General features: G+C 62.5%; 3 protein-coding genes across 21 annotated transcripts in view; 1 reads left to right on the top strand and 2 right to left on the bottom strand.

Moving 5' to 3' along the window:
* CHD5 (chromodomain helicase DNA binding protein 5) overlaps positions 1 to 6970 on the bottom strand; it is a 36346-nt gene extending 29376 nt beyond the window's left edge. For 2 of the 8 annotated variants that reach the window (XM_083802796.1, XM_083802797.1), the window contains exons 1-3: positions 6803 to 6966; positions 4889 to 5019; positions 967 to 1146 (exon numbers count right to left, since the gene is read on the bottom strand). In XM_083802796.1, the coding sequence (XP_083658922.1) occupies positions 967 to 1146; positions 4889 to 5019; positions 6803 to 6866 (375 nt within the window). In that variant the 5' untranslated portion in view covers positions 6867 to 6966. Of the gene's footprint in view, positions 1 to 966; positions 1147 to 4888; positions 5020 to 6802 lie in introns of all 8 variants that reach the window. The other 6 variants (XM_083802801.1, XM_083802799.1, XM_083802798.1 and 3 more) reach the window with 6 other exon arrangements.
* Positions 6971 to 6974: 4 nt separating this feature from the next.
* Positions 6975 to 21700, bottom strand: RPL22 (ribosomal protein L22). 3 transcript variants are annotated; one of them, XM_083802853.1, is made up of 7 exons: positions 21449 to 21700; positions 21284 to 21372; positions 20593 to 20762; positions 19806 to 20023; positions 9543 to 9647; positions 8641 to 8765; positions 6975 to 7191 (listed from the first exon to the last, which is right to left on the bottom strand). In XM_083802853.1, exons 1-7 carry the CDS (start codon positions 21683 to 21685, stop codon positions 7047 to 7049), a joined length of 1089 nt encoding a protein of 362 aa, XP_083658979.1. In that variant the 5' UTR covers positions 21686 to 21700; the 3' UTR covers positions 6975 to 7046. The 3 variants fall into 3 exon arrangements, with proteins under 3 accessions (XP_083658979.1, XP_083658978.1, XP_083658977.1); XM_083802851.1 differs by lacking the exons at positions 6975 to 7191; positions 8641 to 8765; positions 9543 to 9647 and adding an exon at positions 16301 to 18879; XM_083802852.1 differs by lacking the exons at positions 19806 to 20023; positions 20593 to 20762; positions 21284 to 21372; positions 21449 to 21700 and adding an exon at positions 10006 to 10138.
* Positions 10954 to 17466, top strand: RNF207 (ring finger protein 207). 10 transcript variants are annotated; one of them, XM_083802836.1, is made up of 17 exons: positions 10960 to 11283; positions 11408 to 11540; positions 11625 to 11769; positions 11834 to 11915; positions 11988 to 12063; positions 12140 to 12265; positions 12386 to 12432; positions 12620 to 12692; positions 12814 to 12882; positions 12990 to 13058; positions 13149 to 13270; positions 14817 to 15006; positions 15095 to 15280; positions 15357 to 15408; positions 15481 to 15598; positions 15685 to 15765; positions 16081 to 17466. In XM_083802836.1, the coding sequence occupies exons 1-17, from the start codon at positions 11093 to 11095 to the stop codon at positions 16256 to 16258; spliced, it is 1938 nt and encodes a 645-aa protein (XP_083658962.1). In that variant the 5' UTR covers positions 10960 to 11092; the 3' UTR covers positions 16259 to 17466. The 10 variants fall into 10 exon arrangements, 9 of the variants coding, with proteins under 9 accessions (XP_083658955.1, XP_083658957.1, XP_083658956.1 ...); XM_083802834.1 differs by having other exon boundaries at positions 10957 to 11283; positions 12140 to 12432; XM_083802835.1 differs by having other exon boundaries at positions 10958 to 11283; positions 15357 to 15598.
* Positions 21701 to 21824: the final 124 nt, after the last annotated feature.

Here is a 21824-nt window from a genome sequence, read left to right as displayed (position 1 = left end):
AGCATGCACAAGTGCTTAATAAATTAATGCTTCACAGAATTCCGAGAAGTGAATTAATGTGGCACCATCCAAATGCTCCCCATTCCATGCAATACAATGCAAAGCCTTAGCAGGTTTCATGTCTCCAAGAAACATTAATTTCTCCCTGTACCTAACATAAATAACAAGGGAATACAACCCTTCATCTGCCAGCAAAAATGCCAGGCTGTGCTTGAGAGCCCTTGATGAGAGTCCATCACAGGCTGGGTTGCTGCTGGAATTGCATATGCTCCATGGTTTAAAAAACAAAAAACTACCTCAACATCAGCACCGTTAAGGCTGCACATTTAGATAACTTTGTAGTTTTCCATTGTTTTCCTTGTTTCTGCTCTAAGTCAATTATATTTTGAAATCTCAAATTCCCTCAGACACGGTTCACCTCTGCCCCAGCCGCACTGAGCCACGTGCTGCAGCACGCTGCCTTCCCCACGCAGCCTGGAGCGCACTGCAGTGAGACCGCTCCACATCCTAAAAGATCCAGTCACAAAAAAATACAGGTGAGGGTTTACAAAAGCCATCTCCCTGACCAAGCCCAAGACAAGCCTCTCATGAAATCCCCAGGCCACCTTCTCTAACGACAAGCCGCTTGTCAGAAGACCCAAGCTAACCAACAGGCCCCCGGCCTCAGCCCACTGCCAACAGACGAAGCACGCTGGCTGAACCGCCACCAAAGGCATCGTGAGGCATTCTGAGTGAGCATCAACACGTGGCTAAGTCAGTCAGCCTGCAGGGGAGTGCTTCGGTTGTGCGGCTGTGCCTTAAACTAAGGTAACTTGTTCAAGAGTGCAAGGTGAATGACCAGGAAACACAGCTCAGCTCTCAGCAGTGACTCGCTGAAGGAGGTAAAGTGCTGGGATCTCAGGGGTCTGGCCTCACCCTGAGATCTCATGCTCTAGCACCGGCTCAGGATAAACAACTCCTGGGTACCTTCAGGCCTCCATCCTCATTGTCATCGTCTTCTTCGTCCTTCTTTTTCCGTTTTGTTTTTTTCTCCTTCTTTTCCTTCAGTTTTTTCTTTTTCTTTTTGTTGGGAGAATAGTCACTTCCTTCACTCTCAGATTTCTCCTCAATCTCCTCTTCGTTATCTGATATTTCATCATTGCTCCCCTAAAACAGAAAGTGACAGTGGAGAAAAAGCAGCGCCTGCCCTCCCTCAGCCACAGCCATGCAAACGGGTGCCGGTTCCACCTCCGTACTCTTAAGCTCTCCTCTGGAAGTGCCCAGGCACTGCGACAGCACAACGTTCAGGTACCACTCTGATGTGTGGGGGTGTAAACAGAAAGCCAGGACACGGCAAGTCAAGTAAATGAATGCATACATTAAAAATGGCTGTATAGTAAACCAAAGAGCAACTCCACCAAAAGATCCTAAATTTTCACACGGGATACTTAGGAAACTTTTCTGATTGCTGTAACTCAGGATAGCATGTGATGTTCTGTCTCACGTTTGCTTATGGTTTTACACAAGCACAGCAACATTTTTCTACCACAGTGTGAACAGTTAAGAAACTAAAGGAAAGGAAGAGATCATCCCTTTGGTCATGTGCAAGTCCTCCAGCTCACCAGAACGACATTGAGCCAGGAAATAGAGACGGGCAGCCACATGAAACCTCCCGTCTTGGCCACGCACGGCTTCAGCAGCGAGGCGAAGCACGTCAGAGGCCTGGGCCCCGCGGGATGGCTGACGGACGCAGCCTGCTCCCCTCCGGCAGCAGGGACCAGGCTGACACGGCCCCACCAGGTGTGGCAGAGCCAGAGCGTGGGGACTGGAATTTGGGTTCCATTCCGGGACAGCGACCTGCTGCACAGCTCTGACGGCACACCCATCGCCACCCTAACCAACGCCGCCGCCCGCCGGGCGGCACACGAAGGTGGCACCCCTCCTTCCCACCTGCCAGACCTGTGGCCCTCACGGCTGCGGGCCCGGCGGCAGAGCCCTCTTCTGCCTCGGGCAGCAGCACTCCGCTCCGCGGGGAGCCGCCCCGCCAGGAGCAACGGGCACGGCGGGGGCCCAGCGGGCAGCCCCCAGCCCCACAGCCCCAGCCATCGCCCCGCGGGCCCGGCCGCTCTGCCCGAGCCGTGCCTGGCTCCAGAGGCCCAGCCCGGCCCAAAGGCAGCGCTGCTCGAGCGCCGCGCTGGCACCTCGCGGCTCGCCTGGCACCGCAGCCACGCGGGCGGCCGGTTATTTAAATACACAGCATCGACTGCTCCTGCTGCAGAGGTTCAGCTTTGCTCGGCGGCCATTACTGATTGCTGGTCCTCCTTGCTTCGGAAAAAAACGAGCTTTTCCTTTAGCAGTGTTATAAACAGTTATAATTTAGCACTGAATAATTGGTTGCCATGGTAACTGCTGCAGTACAGGTTGAGATTCCCTCTCCCCGCTTTCTTGTCTGACAAGGACCTTCATCTACATATGCTGAGGTTCAAGCTGCAGCCTGGTTATTTTATGCGGATTTTTCTGGGGGTTTGCAGCATCAGTTCTAGCACCAGAGCTTCAGCAAGCATTGCCACAACACCTGAATGCGTTACAACGAGCCCACGCCAACAAACCCCCATAAAGGTGCAACGCGGCACCACGCCTGCCACACGCTCTAATGACAAAAACACGGGGAACCGGGGTGGCAGTCAGTCGTGGCTTCAGCACTGGCATCGTGTCACAGGTTTGCACCTCGTTCCCACCTCCCTCTTCCTTTAACAGGGGGAAAGAACCTCCTCCTACCCCACAAAACTTTAGACGAGGTGTTTAGGAGGAGAAAGCCCAGCTCAAGGGTCCCCTTCCTTTTACCTCCTCGCCCCAAAACGCAGCCTTGGTGCTGGTACGAAATCCAGCTCAGTGCCTACTGACAGCTACGGCGCTAGCTCCTCGCTGGCTCCGAGAGAAGACAGAACAACCTCCAGCAGGCAGAACCAAGTCTGATTAACACTGCCCATACAAGGCATTAATTAAAAAAGAAAACGCACTCGACATTCATCCCATTATCCTCTCCCCACCCCCAGTAAGGAAGCAGGCAGACCCAGCACAGGCTGCACATGTTGCTGCCATGGCCTCAGGCAGGCTGACGCTAACAGAGAACTGCCAGAAGTGAAAATACCACAGGTTTGTATTTTATTTTTCCCCCAACTGAAAAGCAGCACAGGAAAAATGTGTCCCATGACGAAGAACGCACAGGAAGCAAGGCGGCCTGAGCCAGCTTTGTGTGGTATCTGCAGAAGGAGATCATCATCTCCATGGCCACGAAGGAGGGGAAAAAGCTTCCTCTGGGCTCTGACTTCTGCTCAAAGCCTGCCAGGTAACACAGCGCAGGACCAAACCATTTATTTTTTTAAATGCACACCTCACTCCCGTCACTAGCAAAAGCACTTTAATGTGCAACTTCACCCAGCCAATCCGTTTTCACAGGACCCACAGGGAGCGGCAGCGATGACTGGAAGAGAACAGCATCATCGGTCCCCTGCGAGGCAACGCGAAGGGGACGCAGCCTGCCCTTCTGAGAGCACGCAGGAGCCGCAGGGACGGTGACAGCCCTGCCCAGGGCGTGACGGCCACCCAGCCATCAAACGGGACACGAAGGAGAGTCCCAGGTTAGAAGTGGGCGAGGGGAAGGATGATTCAGGTAATGTGAGACCCGAAGACATGATGCCTTGTCTTTGTTTTCACACAAAAGGCCCCAAAATCCTTCCACACGCTAAACCCTGAGAAGCCTCTACCCGGTCTTCCTTGCAGAACGCCCTGGTCCGGTGCAGCCCACACCGTCGTCCGCAGAAACCTCCGGCCCTGCACTGGCCACGCATCCAACGCGTTGGTTTGCCCAGACAAGGCACCAGCACAGCTCGTGGCAGCAGGACTTACCGTCTGCCACCAGGGACAACTGCAGGGAGGTGCTGCACTGCAGCGCCGGCAGGACGACGAGCAGGCAGATGGGGATGTCACCATCACACATCACAACATCAGCGCCACAGCCCCAGCGGGAGCCTGGGCACCCTGGTGCAAGGGAGAGAGGGCAGAGTGCCAGCACTGCCTGCCGTGTCCATGTGGCATACGGCAAACCCCAAGAGCACCAACACAAGACCCGTTTTCCAGTGTAACACCTGCCTGCACGCTTCCTGGAGGCTCTACCTCTGCCGTCTCAGCGCTGAGAACCCCAGGAGGCAGCAACCTCATCCTCGCAGCTCTCCTCGTCTGCGAGGTCTAATCGTCAGCTCACCATCCAACGTGTGACAGGCAGGACATGGGAGTGAGCACAGGGAGATCAAGATTACGTGCACACAGCTCGCACAACGAAGGACTGTCAGTAATAATTACGGCATGCGTTTTCAGCATTAAAGGAAACACACTAAAAGGAACAGATTCTCAAAATGCCAGCAACCAGAAAGAGGAACACTTAGAGCGCAGATGGATGCCCTCTCCTCATCTTTCATTACATCACTGTCATATCAGTGCCATATTTGATGGCACAGCCTGTATTCCTGGCACGGCACAGCAGGGTACAGACATACTGGAGAAGTGCTAAAACTCAACCATCCTGCAAGTGGTCAGCGGGAGAGAAGAGGAGCTGCCTGGCACCGCAGGAACACGAACCTCACAGACTGGGAATTGTCCCAGCACTTTGCCACCTTTGGTTACTATTTCCTGCACATCGTAAGTTTCCCTACCATTCATTTCTTTCTTTGGACAAAACAATAAAAAATCTCCACCCTTCCAGGACCAAAAATGTACAGCTAAGCAGAGGCAGCAAGCACCACAACAGAGCATCAGAGCTGGACAAGAACTGCTCAAGCCCTGACCCTCAGTCATCTCCCAGAGGCCTAGCAGGAACCCACCAGCCTCATTTTTGAGCATGCAGTGTTACCTCTTTCTTCCTCCTCTTGATTTTGGCAGCCTTGCTGTCTTTCAGCTTCTTGGATTTCTTTTTTTTCTGCACAGCAACTTGCTCTTCTGGGAAAAACTCATCCAGTCCTTCCAGGACCCCATCATCTTCTTCTGAGGACAAAAGGGACAGCTTACTGGGATGGATGTCACAGACACACAGGACGCAGCACTCAGGTGTGCTCTCCCTGGGCACCCAGCAGCCACTCCACCGCCGCCCCTTCAAGAAGAGCCTTGACAGACCCCTGCCCAGGAGCGCCTGCACCACCACTTCTCATTTCCCGTTTCCCATGCACATTCTTGCACAAACTGGTACCAGCGTTTTTGATCATCTGCATTTTGCTCTCTGCTGACACAAGGCGCATCAGGATGCTAATGTGCTGCCTGGTCTTATTGATTTGGATCTAGGTAATTAGGAAGCATTAGGCTTTTATCTTTTACCCTTTAGATTTCCCAGCAGAGCCCATTAAAATCGATCCAACCACGGCGAACGAGGAAGCAGCAGGCCTGGCGTGGAAGATGAGTGCCACAGCTTGCAGGAGGCTGGTCTGCCATGGCTCTGAGCTGGAGAAGCACCACGCGCACTTGAGCTCCAACTCACATGCCTGCCTTCCTTGCCATCGGCACCTCCCCAGCGTCGACACTTACCAGTGAGTCCCGGCTCCTCATGGAACCTCTGCATTTCTTTGAGATCCGCTTCAGTATTTTTCCCTTCTTTAATTTCTGAACTTACACAGCAATAGCGCCCCAGACTCATTAGCCAGGACGGGTTCCTTGTCCGGGTCAAACCACCGGCCCCGGTCTGGCCAAGGCATGCTCCTGAGCTCCGTGGATGCCCTCAGGTGCAGGGGGAGCTGGGCAGCACCCGGAGGCCACCCCACCACCCCCGGGACCTCCTGCGGGCACAGCACAGCCCCCGGCCTGCTGGGGGGGGTCTGGGAGAGCCCCGCAGCAGAGCTGGACTCTGCCCACAGCTGGGCTCAGAAAGACGACACAGAGCATCTTCCGGGGGAGCAGGGAGCACGTGAGGAAGGACTAACACAATGCAGTCACGACCGGGCAGACCCAGGCCTCCTGCAAGAGCTGCTCCAAAAGAAAACCAGCGCAACTTTGGGGTCTTCAGGCTGGAGACGCAGCCTCATGCTCCAGCCGGCGCCAGAGGCACCCTGACAATCGGTGCTTCGGCTGGGCTGCTTAGTATCAGCGGTGGTTACAAACAAATACGCCCCAAGGAGCACGGAGAAAACCTCATTTTGCACCTCCAGGCCTCCCCACCTCCTCTTCCAGACACCATCTTGCACAGCCCGGCACTCCCAGCACCAGCACCACAGGAGATGGACCCCGGCCTCCCCCGGGGGGATGCAGGGCTCCTCGCCGCCCGCTGCCCTTCGAGCGCCCCCGGGGCCAGGACCCAAAATTCACAGCTCTGGGGGTGGCAGCCTGCGAGCGCGCTGCTCCGGGGGCACCGACGGCCGGCTTGGTGCTTGTGGGGGGCAGCGGAGGGGATGGGGGGGAGATGGGGCTGAAGGATGGAAGGGAAACGGGGGCTGAAGGAAGGAGGGGAGATGGGGCTGGGAGGGGGAGATGGGGCTGAAGGAGGGGAGACGGGGGCTGGAGATCCACCGCCCGGGCCGTGCCGGGGGTCCCGCCGCGCCCTGCAGGACCGGCTGCCCGCGGTGTCGCGGGGCTCCGTCCCGACAGACGGCTCCGTCCCGACAGACAGACGGCTCCGCTCCGTTACCGGGTCCCGGTGCGGGGGCGCTGCCCCCCTCCCCCCCAACAGGTGCCGCTCCCGGCCGCAGCTCCGGCAGTGACCCCCCCCCTCCTCCAGCCCTCCCCCCGCAGCCCCCCCCCCCCGCGGGGCACCGTGCCCGGCCGCGCCCCCCCCGTCCCGTACCCGAGACGTCCTCGTCGTTGTCCGCCTCCTCCGGCAGCTCCTCGCCCGCCGCCGGCCCCCGCATGCCGGCAGCGGCCGGGCGAGCCCCGGGAGCGGCCCCTCCGCGCCAAGATGGCGGCCGCGCCCCGCCCGCGCCGCGCCCGCCCCGCCCCGAACAGGCAGCGCCGAGAGATTTTTTTGGTTTTTTTTTTTTCCCCCACAATTTATTCAGGAAAATGTACAAAACGCTCCCGGGGCCGCGCGGTTAGTCCTCCTCCTCCTCCTCCTCCTCGTCCTGGTTGATCTGGAAGTACCGCAGTTCATAGCTCTCCTTGCTGTTGGCGACCACGCGCAGCCAGTCGCGCAGGTTGTTCTTCTTCAGGTACTTCTTGGTCAGGTACTTGAGGTACCTGCGGGGACACCGACACGGCACGGGGCACACGTGGGGCCGCGCCGGCACCCCGGGCCCCGCGACAACCGCCCGCCCTCGCCCCGCGGCGAGGAACGGGGCTGGAGCAGGGAACGGGGCTGGAGCAGGTCGCTGCCCTCAGCGGGCATCGCCGCGCTGCCCGCACAGCACCGAGGAGCCCCGTCCGCCGCACGCCCCCACCCCAGGCCGGTTGCTGTCGGACCCCTCCGTGGCTCTGACGGCCACAAATCCCCGCTTCCCGCGGGAAGGAGGCTCCCCTGCAGCACGAAGGGCTCCCAGCACACCCACAGCAATCCCAGCCACTCTGGGGCAGCCGCCCTGGGCAGCAGCCAGCGCCGCGCTGCCGGCTGCCTCCCCCGGGCAGGAGCCCCCCTGCCCCACCGGGCTGGGAGCGCCTCCCTGCTTCGCCCTCCAAGGGCGAGGTGGCTGCCGCACGCCGGGCACGAGGGGCCACCCGTGTGGCCATTCCAGCAGAGAAAAGCAGCAGCTCAACAAGCAGAGCACCTCCGTGCGCACAGGCACCATCCGTCCCCTGCTCCCTGCACTTCTCTCAGCAGCTCCTGGGATGCGCTGGGCACTGCACTGACACAGAAGCCGCTCGGGTGCAGCACTGACGCTTTTAGAGCGGGACAAGCCAGCAGCACAGCAGCTGTCCTTACACACAGTTCTCTTTCCACTATTTCAGACCTCCAGCTTCCTCACTTGCTACCTCCACCACAGCAAAAATCAAGTTTATCAAAGCCAAATAAAGGGCAGAAACATCAGGCAGTCACAAGAACTAGGCAGACGCCCAGCAGCACGAGGGTAAGGCCGTGGCGGTGGAACAGCTTGGTTGTGCATCAACCCCCGAGCTCCATGCTCATCTTGGAGCTGGGCATCCCGCACGGCCAGCCTCCTGAGCAGGCATTTCAACCACGTATCTGCCTTAAAAATCATTCAGAAACAGTCACTGTGCCCAATCTCACACAGTGCTTAAGAGAGTCAACGGGCGTTGGTGCACCTTACACACCAGGACACCTCTTTGCTACTTAAAGTGTTTCCTCACACCCTCCTGTTTTACAGAAGAGGTTTGGATCTTGCAGCCCTGGAAACTGGCACTAACGACACCGTCCTTAGAAACTTACGTTCACTGAGCACTGCAACCTGAGGGAAACGAAGCACCTCCTCATGACACACACCCACAGCACTGCGTGGGGAAAGCTCATGCGGAGGAGCTCAATTCGGTCACGAGCAAAGGACCTGAAGCCATCGTTAACCGAAGACCAAATAAAGAGCAGAGACTCCCCAGCACAACGTTCACAACACCCTCCTGCCGTGACTTCCCGCAGGCTCGGAGCTCGCTGCAGCCAGCAGCCTCCCAGCCGCCTTGCGGCAGCACGGCAGGGAAGCCAGCCGTCCTGCGCCTCGCGGGACGCCCCCGTGTCCTCACCTCTTTGAGAAAGGAACCTCTGAAGTAACAGTGATCTTGCTCTTGCTCCTCTCGATAGTCACTACGCCCCCGCCCAGGTTACCGGCCTTCCCATTCACCTTGATCCTCTCCTGCAGGAACTGCTCCTGAAAGAGTGGAAAGGGACGGCTTAGACAGGGCCGTCTGCAGCTTGTTTGCATTCGGCATTCCGACATTTTGGTTAGAACTGGGAAGAGACAAAATTACCATGTGTCAACAAAAAGCAAGGAAAAGCCCTTTTCCTGCAGGCTGGGAGGCTTTGATGCTGCTCACAGCCGATCCGATCCCACCAGCTCACGCTGGCCCATTCACACCTTTACAAAGGTGATTTCCCCAAGTCTGAATGGACTACACAATTCAAGACTTCCTACTTTCTGAACTGAGTTAGTGCCAACGAAATGACAAGATGCTTTCCAACTTCTCTGGGACTTGACGATCTTTGTAGGTCCCTTCCAACAGCACTACTCTAATTCCCATTCCCAAAGGACGTCTTTGCCACAAGCTCTTGTCTCAAATCCGTGCTCGTGCCTGAACACAGCTTGAGGCAGTTTGACTGCAGGCACTCATCAGACGATGCTGAAGTTTACTGCTCTCCTCCCATACTGTTTATCAACGCTTAATAGAAAGCTGATTCCTTAGGGAACGCATACTAAACACCATTCAACGGACAGAAAGATGCACACACTTCAGGTGCGAATCGTTTAACAATGATAAACCTAAGATAGCCTCCACGCAGCCTCCGTTTGCCCTTAGGGTGTTTCCTGGGGGCGCAAACTGCCCGGGAGGCGCTTCCTGCGGGGGCAGAGAGGGAGGGCAGCAGCGCCGCAGGCCCCCAGCAGCCGCCCAGAGCCGCCCGCCCCGTGCAGCGGGGGCCCAGCACTCACGAAGTTGGCAGCGTCCATGATGCCGTCCTCCACGGGGTGCGTGCAGTCCAGCGTGAACTTCAACACCTGCTTCTTTTTTTTGCCACCTTTCGCTGCCGGCTTCTTCTGCGGCACAGGGAGAGAGAGCACACCGTCAGGGGGGGCGGGGGCGAACAAAGGGGGGCGGCCGGGACCGGGCCGGGGACCGGGGCAGGCAGAAGGGCCGGGACCGGGAGCGGGGCAGGCGGAGGCGGGGGCGGGGGGGCCGGGCCGCGCTCGGGCCGGGGCCGCTCCCCGGGGAGCAACGGGGGGGGCCGGGGCCTCCCGCCCCGTGCTCGGCGCCCCGGGGAGGCCTCGGCCGAGCCCGGGCCGGGCAGCAGGCGCGGTCCCGGTCGGCGCCGGGCCCGAGCGTGGCGGTGCCGGTGCCGGCGGGGCGGGGGCCGGCGGGGGGGCGGCGGGCGGGCGGGGGCCCGGCGGAGCTCACCACGGGCGCCATGGCGGCTCCAGCGAGGGGCAGAAAGGGAGCGCCGCGCCGCGCGCATGCGCGGAAGGGGCCTCGGGCGGGCAGGGCGCATGCGCCGTCCGCGGCACCGCCTGCGCCCACGCCGCCGCCGGGCCGCGCGCAAGCGGCGGGGAGGGGCGCGCAGTGCGCAGGGAGCCCCGCGGAGCGCCGAGAGCATCGATGGCGGCCGGCCGCGCCGCGGCGGGCAGTGCTGCCTGGGGGCGGGGCTGGGGGCGGGGCTGGGGGCGGGCGGGGGCGGGGCCTGCGGGCGGGGGGCGGGGCCCAGTTCCCGCCGGCGCGCCCCTTTCCCCGAGCGCGGCGCCGGTGCCGCCGGCGGAGGTGGGCTGCACCGGGACCAGGCGCGGGGCGGCGCGGGGCGGGGCAGCCGGTTACGGGGACACCCCGCCGTCAGCGGGACACCCGCACCGGGGAACGCCCCGCCACGAGGGGCATCCCAGGGCGGGGACACCGCGCCTTCCCCGGGGACACCGCACCGGGGGGGGCACCCCATTGCGGGGGACACCTCGCCACAGGGACACCCCATCACGAGGGACACCTCACCACGGGGACACGACACCACGGGGACACCCCATCACAGGGGACACATCACCGCGGGGACACACCACTGCGAGGGACACCCCGTCACGAGGGACACCCCTACGGGGGACACCACCACGGAGGACACCACCACGGAGGACACCCCGTCACTGGGGACACCCTGTTACGGGGGACACCTCACTACGGGGGACACTCTGTCACGGAGAACGCCCCACCACGGGGGACATCCCATTACGGGGGACACCCTGTCCTGGGGACACCCCGTCTCGGGGGCACCCCGCCTGTGTGGGGCTGGGGGGCTCCTGCCCCGGGACAGCCCCGCGCGGGGTGCGCAGCCCCCCGGGAGGCCCCTTCCCCGCGCACGCCCGGTGCCGGCCCCCCCGCGCCGGGGGGCGGCCGCCGCAGGCAGCTCGCGCCCTAAAAATAGCCGTCCCGGGGACGTGCCTCCCGGGCCGCGCTGGGGCCGGGCGCCGGGGCCGGGGCCGGGGCCGCCCCGCTCGGCGCCCCGCGGATGGCCGGCGGCATCTTCTCCCCGCTGGGGAGCTGCTCGGAGCTGGAGAAGGGCGCCTGGCACCCGCTGGTGTGCTTGCTGTGCCACGAGCCCTTCCAGCACCCCTGCCTGCTCGACTGCTACCACAACTTCTGCGCCAGCTGCCTGCGCGGCCGCGCCGCCGACGGCCGCCTGCGCTGCCCCCTCTGCGGGTAAGGCGCGGGGACGCGGACGCGCGTGGGCGCCCCCGAGCCCGGGACTCCGGGCCGCGGCCCCGGCCCCGCACGGGGCCCCGCCAAAGGGCTGGGTCTGAGCCCCCCCGGCCCCGTCCCGCAGGCACCCCTCGGTGGTGAGGGGGGGCACGGGGCTGCCCCCCGTGGACCGGCTCCTGCAGTTCCTCGTGGACAGCTCGGCCGACGGCGAGGAGGACGTGCAGTGCGCCAACTGCGACCGGCGCTGCGCCAAGGCGGTGAGGGCGGGCGGGCGGGGCGCCAGCACCCTGTGGGACCCCCGCCGCGCCCCCCCCCACCACCACCCCGCTGTGCCCGCACAGGATCTGGACGCCATGTGCTTCTGCAACACCTGCAGCCAGCCCCTCTGCGCCCCGTGCCGCGAGGAGACGCACCGCGCCAAGGTCTTCGCCCGCCACGAGATCGTTTCCCTCTCCAAGCGCACCAAGGACATCCACAAGAAGTGCCGTGAGTACTGACCGCGCCGTGCCGTGCTGCGCCACCGCAGGCGTGACACCCCTGTCCCTTGCAGCGCTGCACGAGGAGCCGTACATCATGTTCTCCACCGAGAAGAAGTCCATGCTCTGCATCAACTGCTTCAGGGACATGCAGGGGTAAGTGTCCCCGCGTCCTCGTGTCCCTGCGTCCCTGCCCCGGCCGTGCCCTCACACCCACCCCTGCCACAGGGAGAGCCGGGCGCACTGCATCGACATCGAGACGGCGTACGTGCAGGGCTGCGAGAAGCTGGACCAGGCGGTGATGGTAGGAGGGCGTGGGGGCGCGGGGCCGAGGCACGGAGGCAGCAGCAGTGCCACAGCCACCGCGCCACCCTGGCCAGGCGGTGAAGGAGCTGCAGACGTCGACGCGCGAGGCCATCGTCCTCCTCAAGGCCATGATCGAGGAGGTGCGCAACAGCGCCAGCCAGGAGGAGACGGCCATCAACGCCCTCTTCAGCGGCATGCAGGTGGGGGACCCGGCGGGGCAGCGCACCCCTCCCTGCGCCCACAGGTGCCCACGCAGCCCCTTGGCGCAGTGCCGAGGTGCGGCGGAGCCGCGGGACGTGCGGCATCCTTGCCGTTTGCAGGAGCAGCTCTCCGAGAGAAAGAAGGCGCTCCTGAAAGCTGTGCAGAGGTGAGGGGCCACGGCTGCATCTCTGCGCACGTGGGGGTCTTGCAGCACCCGCTGGCACGGGTCCTCCCAAGCCGTCATGGTGGGAGCTGCTGGCACCCACGGGTGCTCCAGTGGGTGCCTCCCTCCTGGGGTGCCTGGGGCCGGGCAGCTCGCCCACAGCCGGTGCCCTTCGCCTGCTCTGCCACAGCCAGCACGAGGAGAAGGAGAAGGCGTTCAAGGAGCAGCTCGCCCACCTCGCCTCCCTGCTGCCCACCCTGCAGGTAGGGCCCCTGCCCGGCAGGGACGTCACGCGCCTGCCAACCCCCGGCTCTGGGAAACGGCTTTCCCAGAAGCCAGGCAGGGGCCCCGGGGAGGTGGCAGCAGTGACACCCCCGCGCACAGGTCCACCTGGTGATCTGCTCGGCCTTCCTGAGCTCCGCCAACAAAGCCGAGTTCCTGGACCTGGGCTACGTGAGTAGCACCGGCACCGTGGGGCAGCCGGCGCACCCTGACGTGGTGCTGGGCCCCTGGGCCGCGTGCCGGGCACCCCCGAGCCCTGCCCCGCCGCTGCCTTTCAGCAACTGATGGAGAGGCTGCAGAGGATCGTGAAGCTGCCCCACCGCCTGCGGCCGGCCCAGACCAGCAAGGTAGAGCCCGCGGCTGAGCCTCTGCCCGCCGTCCCCGCGGGCAGCCCCGGCCCCCGCCCCAGCCCCACTTGCCCCCATCTCGCCCCACAGATCAACACCGAGTACCGGGCGGAGTTCGCCCGCTGCCTGGAGCCCCTGCTGATGCTCACCCCTCGCCGCTCCGTGGTGGGCAGCGCCGGTGGCATCGGGCCTGGCATCGCCGGCACAAACATGTGAGGTGCTGGGGTGCCCCCGGGAGGGGCGGGCGGGCGGCGAACACCCCTGGAGGCCACTGCGATGAGCACAGCTGTGGGGGGCTGCAAGCAGGGGGGGGGCAGAGCCCCGCTGGCTTCGCCCTGCACTGGCACCCCCGGCAGCCAGCGCAGCCCCCAGCCCGCTCCTGCTCCAGCCTGCGCCCAGCTCCGCATCCCGCTTGCCCCCCCACTGCGCACCCACCGCGCACGCTGCTGCGCACCCCCCTGCCTCTTGCCGTGCACCGTGCCACGCGTCCCTTCTGCGTCCCGCCGGGCACCCCAGCACGTGCACCCTGCCATGCCAGACTTGCCCCCCTTGCTGCCCTTGAGCCTGTCACCTTGGAGGTGGCCCGGGGACAGCACCGAACACAGCTGTGCTGATGAACGACAGGCACGGGGGCTTCAAGTGACAGTTCTGGGAAGCGGGGCAGGCGGGCAGGGCTGGCAGCGGGCACCCAGGCGAGTCTGCACCCTGCTCCCCAGCGCAGCCCCAGCCCCCAGATGCACCGAGGGCGCTGCTGTGCCCCGGGCGGTGCCGTGCCAACGCCAGCTCCTGCTCACCGCACACCCAGCTCTGCCACGGCCCCGCAGCCTCTTGGCCCGCCACTATTTTTATCAGAATTTCAGAGAAGTGCCCGGCAGTTCCTCGCCTGGGATATATTTAGGCCCATTGATGTCACAGCGGCGCGGGCCCTGCCAGGCACTCCCGGCCGCTCGCCCCGCGGAGAGGACAAACAGGCGCTGCCGCCCCATGGGGACCGCTCCTCGCGCCCCGCCGGGCTCCGCAGCTCGGGGCAGCTGAGCACCAGGGCCCTGGCGCGGCACGGCGGGGCTGTGGGGCCGCACAGCGGGATAGCGGAGCTGCACGGCGGCACTGCGGTGTTGCAGCGCTGCACGGTAGGATTGCGGGGCCGCACGGTGGGGCAGCTGAGCCTGGGGAGGTGGTGGCAGCAGGTAGGGGCGTGGGACCAGGGAGAAGCGGGCAGGGGGCAGAGGCTGCGACCTCCTGGGGCTCTGCCCTGCGGGAACCAGCCCCGCTCCCATCACCGGAGCGGCTGCCGGCCCCAGAGCTGACCCAGCCTCGGCTGGAGGTGTGCGGAGCGGGGCAGGTCCTTTCCTGTACAAACCTGGCCGTGCCAAGCCCAGCTCCTGCCTCCTTCGTGCCAGGGCTGAGCTCGTGGAGCTGTGTACACCGGGATGCCGGGCCGAGCAGGGCAGCGAGCACCGGCTCAGGGCTCACTGTGAAAACCTGGATTTTGGGGCAGTGCAACGCGCTTCCAGCTAACCCGGGCACCCGAGCGCAGGAAAGCATTTGGGGAGCTTTTGTGGCTCCTTTCCCAGGGGCTGACACATCCCCAGCCCTGGGCACCGCGATCCTGGGGCTCAGGGCAGCCCCGGGGAGCTCCGGCTGTGTGGGGCTGAGGGGAGAGCCGGGGTCCGGGGGTGGCAGGACTGAGCCGGTGTTGCCCCCCGGGCACCTCCCCCTGCCACCACCTGCACCGCAGCGCTGTCGCCCTCCGCGCAGGATCCCCGTCGGCCAGTCCTCCAAGACCCTCATCGTGCCCGGCTGCCCCCCCAGCGGCGATAAGATGTCCACGGGCTCCATGGTGCGGAAGCCGACGCTGCACCGGTACATCAGCACCAAGGTCCTGCTGGCCGAGGGGCGCGAGACGCCCTTCGCCGAGCACTGCCGCAACTACGAGAACACCTACCGGGTAGGGGCGCGGGACGGCACGGGGGGCGTGGGGGCAGCCCCCTCCCTCGCTGCCTGTTGCTGCTGCCCTCTGCCCCCGCCCCGCGCAGATGCTGCAGACGGAGATCCAGGGCCTGAAGGACCAGGTGCAGGAGCTGCACCGCGACCTCACCAAGCACCACTCCCTCATCCGGACGGAGATCATGAGCGAGATCCTGCAGAAGTCGCTGCAGATGGACGTGCAGATCGCGGCCCACTACTCCTCGGTGGAGATGATGCGCAGCGTGTTCGAGGAGGTACGGCCCGACGGGCGCTCCCCCACCCTGGGTGCCGCCCGCCCGCACCACCGCCAGCTCCTGCTCCCCGTTGCAGGTCTGGGAGGAGACGTACCAGAGGGTGGCGAACGAGCAGGAGATCTACGAAGGTACGGCCGATGCCCGCCCGGCAGGCACAGCCGCCCCGGGAGCCGCGGCCACAGCCCGCTCTCGCCCCCCAGCCCAGCTCCACGACCTGCTGCAGCTGCGGCAGGAGAACAGCTGCCTGACCACCATCACCAAGCAGATCGCGCCCTACGTCCGCTCCATCGCCAAGGTGAAGGAGCGGCTGGAGCCCAGGTGAGCAGCGCGGGTGCTTTCGGTGCCGGGGGCCCGGCCCCCGTCGCCCTCCTCGCGTGCCACACCCAGCCCTGGTCCCGCCGCAGGCTGCAGGAGCCCCGGGAGCCCAAGGACGAGCACACGCAGACGCTGCTCAGGATCGACGACAACAGCGAGGCAGCACAAAGGTAGGTGAGGTGACAGCTGTGGTCTCGGTGCAGCCACCTGGGCACGCCGTGCCCTGCCCCACAGCAGCCCTCAGCCCCTGCGGGACCCCAGCGAGGCCACGTCCCGGCAGCAGGGCGGCTTTGGCACCATCAGCAGTGCCCCGTGCCTCTCTTGAACCTCCCAAACACAATGGAGGGATCAGAAGCACTTCCAGGAGCCCTGGGAGCCCTTGCGTGCCCTCCAAGCGATGTTTAGAGGTGCCTCTAAAGGGCTCAGAAGGGATTAGAGCTTGGGAAAGAGCAGCTTAACCCAGCGGGCACGGCCGCCTGCCCTAGGGACGGCTCACCTGGCGGCAAGGAGAGCAGGGAGCGGGCCCTGGGGAGCCGAGGGGGCGGCCGCACGCCCGCCCTCACCCCCGAGGACCCGCTCCTGAAGAACGAGGAGCGCTGCCGCAGCAAGCAGAGAAGCGGGACCGAGAGCACCGCTCGGGAAGACCCCGGGGCTTCGAGCTGAACGCCGAGAGCCAAATGCTCCGCGCTCGCCATCGGCATTAACCAGCGGCAGCGTGTTAAGCAAGGAGCGTGCACACGGTAACGGCCAGGCTGCACGTGAGAGATCTGCTCTTCGGAGATACAGACTTGTGTCAAAAACACCTGGGTTCAGCCTATTTTAGTCTTTGTGTTAGCAGTGGTTATGGTTTTCCTTGAAGTACATTCAGACATGTGGCTTTCACCCAGCTTTCTTCCCCTGGCTTTAGTGGTGAACGCAGCAGCTCGGTCACACAAGCACCGCACTGTTCATACGACATGGGAATTTGCACTGGGGGGCTTAAAACCCGGGCCGTGGGGGCTTCCTGCTCCCCAGCAAGCGGTGGAGCTGCATCAGCACCAGAGCACGGCGGAGCTCCATCCCCTTGCCCCACGGGGCACGTACACGCGACGCACCTGGTAACGCGGGGATGCCTCGGTCACACCGCTGGGCAGACGTGGGTCCTCGGTGCAGCAAACCAGGTCCCCAGCACGTCTTCCCCTGCCTGAGGTCCTACAGCTTGTGCAGCACTTCCATTATTAAAGAGAGCAATTTGAGAGTAAAACTTTCTGTTGTTAATGCCCATCAAACCCAAGTGATAATAGTTTCTGTTCCGAAGTACACTTGTGCCAGTTCACACACAAAAAAATAGTTAAAAAAATTAACTTGGCTGAGATTCTCATCTGAGGTATGTTGGCAGTAACAGCAAAGGCTGACGTTTCCGTGGGAAGTGCATCGCAGGCACCTCTACTGCAAAGTCTGAACACGAGCTCACAAATAACTACACAGAGAAATCAACGCTCCCTGGTTGTTATATTTTCATGTTTGTTCTTTCCCTCCAAGATAAAAACAGTAAAAGACAACTTATCAGTGAATGCTTTAAGCCAATATTCAGTGCAGAAAATACTCTGTAATATAAAGCATAACCTAGAGAAGAAAGGATTCCACATAGGTTAAGCAAGTAGAGACTAAGAATTTGCCCCTATTTCTCTGGCTATGCAGTTCCACAAGTTACCGAAAGTCACGATCGTACTTCAATGTAACACTGAAGCGTACTGAAAACCCTTTGGGAGGTATAAAATTAAGAATTCCAGCTTTGATGTTGTCCCCATCACCTCAAGAGATCCCAAATAACCAGACAGAAGTTGGCAACTTTTTTTTTTCTTTTTTTAATAAAAAAATCACAAAAGCAATTTCCACCAGTGCCCTCTTTCCTGAGCTGAATCACAGTATCTTCAAGGAATACTGCAAGCCCGAAGCGTGTACTGACAAGCAACTCATTTCCATTCCAGCAAGGAAGAATTATGTAAAACCCAAGAAAACGGTGAACCTCTTTGGTATATAACAACAGAATAAATCATACCACAAAGCCTGAATAGGAACCATTTCCAAAATGGTAATGTTTAAAATAGCATTAGCTAGCCGAACCTTTTGTTTAGAGAATTTCCCTAGAAGCTTCTCCTGCTCACACCAACATCCCAGATTCCCTCCAACACCAGGCAAGGATCTGAAGCGCTAAAGCTCTTTGCAAGCTTGCCAGCTGCAGTCCTTCTCCTGACTCTCCAACCCCAAGCCCTGGGATCTCTGCGGGACAGAGCTGGCCAGCGAAGACACCTGGCAGGGCAGGAAGCAGCGTGATTTGGAAGCAGGTCTCAGAAGAGCGCTGTCTGCATGGACAGAACAGACTTGGGAAAGCAGCAGCCGGGCGGTGGCTCCTGAAGGCAGGGCAGTACCCGAGGGCCCCGAGACCCAGCTCTTCTGCTGCATGGCTTGGAGGCGCCAGCAATTCGTGGGTGCCAGGAGCGGCTGCAGAGGCTCCCTGTTAACGCAGCGGCCGGGGGAAACCTGATTTGCAGCACGCCGACAGCTTTCCAGCCAGCCGACGTCCCGCAGACCCGAGCGTCTGATGAGCCCAGAGGGAGAGGCCTGCTCCTGCAAGCTGTCCAAGCACCGGCCTGGGGCTTGCAGGACCAGGCCTCCAGAGATTAAAGCTGTGCTGTCTGGCTTGTAAGGTCAAAAAGCTTTAAAAGACAGCTGCGCCATAGGAACAGCATTCCCACCAGCACGTTTCCAGCGCAGGGGCGGAAGGGCAAAGCTCATTCTCCAGAAGAACCAGTCCAAATGAGTTTCAGTACAATTCAGCTGCTTTAGGCGGGAGGATCGTTTCTCGGTAGGATTGCTATAGGCTAAGTTATCCAGAGGATCCCTGAATGTGCGACGAAGGACTCTTATCTCAAGGAGGATGAACGTGCTTCTGATCTCCTAGTTACCTGGAAGGCTGCCAGGCCCTGCAGCCCTCAGCGAGCTTCTAGTGGACAGCCAGGAAATGGGAACAGGCTGCTTGGCGCCAGCACTATGCATAGTTCCTCGACCTACAGCGTCCGGAGCTGGAGATTTTCTCCACCAGCCCAGTTTTGCCGGCGTTACAGTTCCACTTTGACTCCTTTAATAAAAGGGAGACCTGACGGCACCTTCTTTTTGTATTCCAGATACTCCTCCCCAAAAAAGTGAATGAGCGTGATCTCCTCTTCCTCTATCCGCTCCCTGAAGAACCGCCAGGACGCTAGCGTGTAGCCAACCACGCAGATGGGATTGCAGAGCAACACCTGCCAACAGACACCGGCGGTTAACACCCTGGCAGCTCCGGCACCTCCCCGGCTCCCCCAGAAATTATGCTGCCCTCCGCCCCCGGTACTGAAGTCAGCTTTCACGGTCAAAAGAAATTTCAGATGTAAGGTCTAAAAGCTCTGCAACAAAACAAGAAATCCCCAGAACTCGTGGAGAATTGCGTTCCCCGGTGGAATTAGTGCTTGGAAGGAGGCAGACTGCAGGCGCCTGCCTGCCCCTGCCACCCGAGCTGGGAGCCGAGCACCAGCTCTGGGCTCACGCCCGTAGGCGGCCAGGCTGCTCTGCATGCAGAATTCGTGGTTTCTCTCTAAAGAAATATAAAAAATGCCAACAACCAGTCAACCACGAGAAGAGCAGAACAGAGGTAGCACTGAGTTACAGCTTCGCCACGGCCAGCCTCGAGTTCACCTTTTGGTTACCTGCCCAGGGCCTCAGGCACTCTGAAAGCAAGTTTTGGTTACCAGTCCTGCACAGTACTGGCGTTTGGTAAGAGCGAGGCCGAGTCTGGCTGCTCAGTGGAAGACGTTCTGGCAGCAAAAATGAAAGGAGACCTTGGACACACCCTGGAAGCTCTGAGGTCCTGTGGCTAGCAGTGGGTCACGCCACGAGCCCCTGCAAGCATCCCAGCTCATGCCCAGGCTCCACTGCCTCTGCTCGTCTCACAGAGACGGTTAAGGCGAGGTCTCCCCAGCCAGCACGCGGGGCAGGCGCTCACAGGCCAGCAGTTTCGTGACTCCCAGCTACGAGAGTGCTGGTGGAAAGCAGACCGTGTCACCACCCACACCCGGGGCCCCGCAGCTGACAGCCCGAGGTTTCTATTGCATACAGGGCTGGGGCAAGAAATAAGAATGAAGAAATAAGCAGGTTATAAGGGGAAAGCAGCCGAGGGTGTTGCATACAGTACCTGTGTTCCAATGCTCCAGTAAAACCATCCCACGTAAGACGGGTGCCGGAACCACCCATACACCCCGCTCGTCACCAAAGTGTGAGTGTCCGATTTCTCATTCTGAACAATATGGTTGAAGTTGGAGCCAGCTGTGAGCATGGCGGCTTTCCTCAGACAGTCCCCAACGATCACCATCAGTAACCCCACAGTACTCAGCCAGGTGATCTGCTTCATTTCTGCAAGTGAAGCAGCACCGGTCACAACAGCTCCGAGCAGGTCACCGCGCTGCAGGCAGGGCGAGGAGCCGGGGAAGGGCGAGCGAGGGCCTCGTGTGCTCCCGAGCCCGCGGGGCAGCGGCTGGACCAACACCAGGGCTGGGGGCGCTGGGGCTTTCCCCGTCGCAAAGCAAGGCGACAAATAAAACACGGGTTTTGCTCAGCGTGCTATCACTGCGCAACAAAAAGAGCATCAGGTCTTTGCTCCCTAAAGGGATCAAACAGGAGCATCAAAGCCTTCAGGGCGGGTCGCTCTAAAGGGAACCAGGCACGGAGGGAGCGCCCGGCTTTACGGCATAAAGCTGAGGGAAAGCAAAGCGGTGCCGGCGGGCTGGGGCCTCACACAAAGCCTGGTTGTCCATTACGCCACCAGCAGCCCTTGCTGTGGGGAAGGAGAATGCTCCCCCCTCACCAAAAAAACGCAGATTTGTAGAACTGCGACAGCTTTTACCGGCGTCGTCCGTTCCTAAGCCGCAGGAACACACCCGAGGGTGGCTCAGCTCCTCCCCCGGCCGCGCGGCGGGGCTGACCTGGCACGAGGAGCTTCTCGAGGGTGAACTCGACCCAGGAGGAGAGCGCGGCCAGGTTGTACTCGAAGCTGTGGTTGAGCAGGAAGGAGTCGAGCGAGAGGCTGCGCGGGTTGTTGATGGCGGTCACCAGGTACTCCGAGTAGTGGAACAGCGACAGCGAGCACATGTACCTGCGGGGCGGGCAGGGCAGGGCCGGCACCGGGCTGTCCGCACGGCACGCGGTCCCGGAGGGGCCCCGCCGCACCCTGACCACCCGGGGCCCGTCCCGGTGCCAACCCGTCCCACCCTGGTGCACGTCCCGGTGCCGTGCCACCCCGTCCTGGTGCCCATTCCATCCCGGTGCCAGTCCCTCCCCATCCCGGTACCTGGTCCCGGTGCCGTCCCACCCCAGTGCCCATTCCCGGTGCCCATCCCGGTACCCGTCCCGGTGCCTGTCCAACCCCGCCCGGTGCCTGCCCCAGGGCCCATCCCGGTGCCGTGCTGCCCCGTCCCAGTTCTGTCCCACCCCCGTGCCCGTTCCGTCCCGCTGCCATCCCAGTACCCACCTCGGTGCCCGTTCCCGGTGCCCGTCCCCAGTCCCGGTGCCCGTCTGGTACCCACCCCCGTGCCCGTTCCCGGTGCCGTCCCACCCCCGTGCCCGCTCCCGGTGCCCGCCCCCGGTGCCCGTGCCCGTTCCCGGTGCCGCCCTTACCACCCGAAGTGCCTCCATGCGGAGCGCCCGGCGCTCAGCAGCAGCCCGCAGCCGAAGGCGAAGCCCAGGAAGCCGGCGCGCACGGCGATCTGCAAGCAGAGCGCAGGGAGGGCGCTGCCCCCGGTGCCCCCCCCGCCGCCCCCCTCCCGGTGCCCCGGCGCCCACCTTGTACAGCGGCCGCGGGTAGAGCAGCAGCAGCGCCCCGTTAACGGCCGCCACGTGCAGGGCGAGCGCCAGGCGGCCGCGGAGGCCGGGCGCGGCGAGCAGGGCGGGCGGGGAGCCCAGCGCCAGCGGCAGCGCCGCCACCGAGGCGCCGAGCAGGAAGGCGGCCAGGCTGGCGCGCGCCTCCCGGCCCAGCCGCCCGCGCCGCCACCGCCCCGCCGCCGCCGCCGCCGCCGCCATCTTGGCGGCACGCCCCGCCCCGCGTCGCCCGGGCAACGGCCGCGCGCGCACCGCGCGCCTCTCGCGAGAGCCCCGCCCCGCCCCGCCGCCGTCGCCCGGGCAACGGCGCCGCTCTCGCGAGAGCGCTTCCGGCCCTCGC

The sequence above is a fragment of the Anser anser genome (assembly GCF_964211835.1).
Source record: "Anser anser genome assembly, chromosome: 17".
NCBI lineage: Eukaryota > Metazoa > Chordata > Aves > Anseriformes > Anatidae > Anser > Anser anser.
This window is presented reverse-complemented; position numbering and strand designations above follow the sequence as displayed.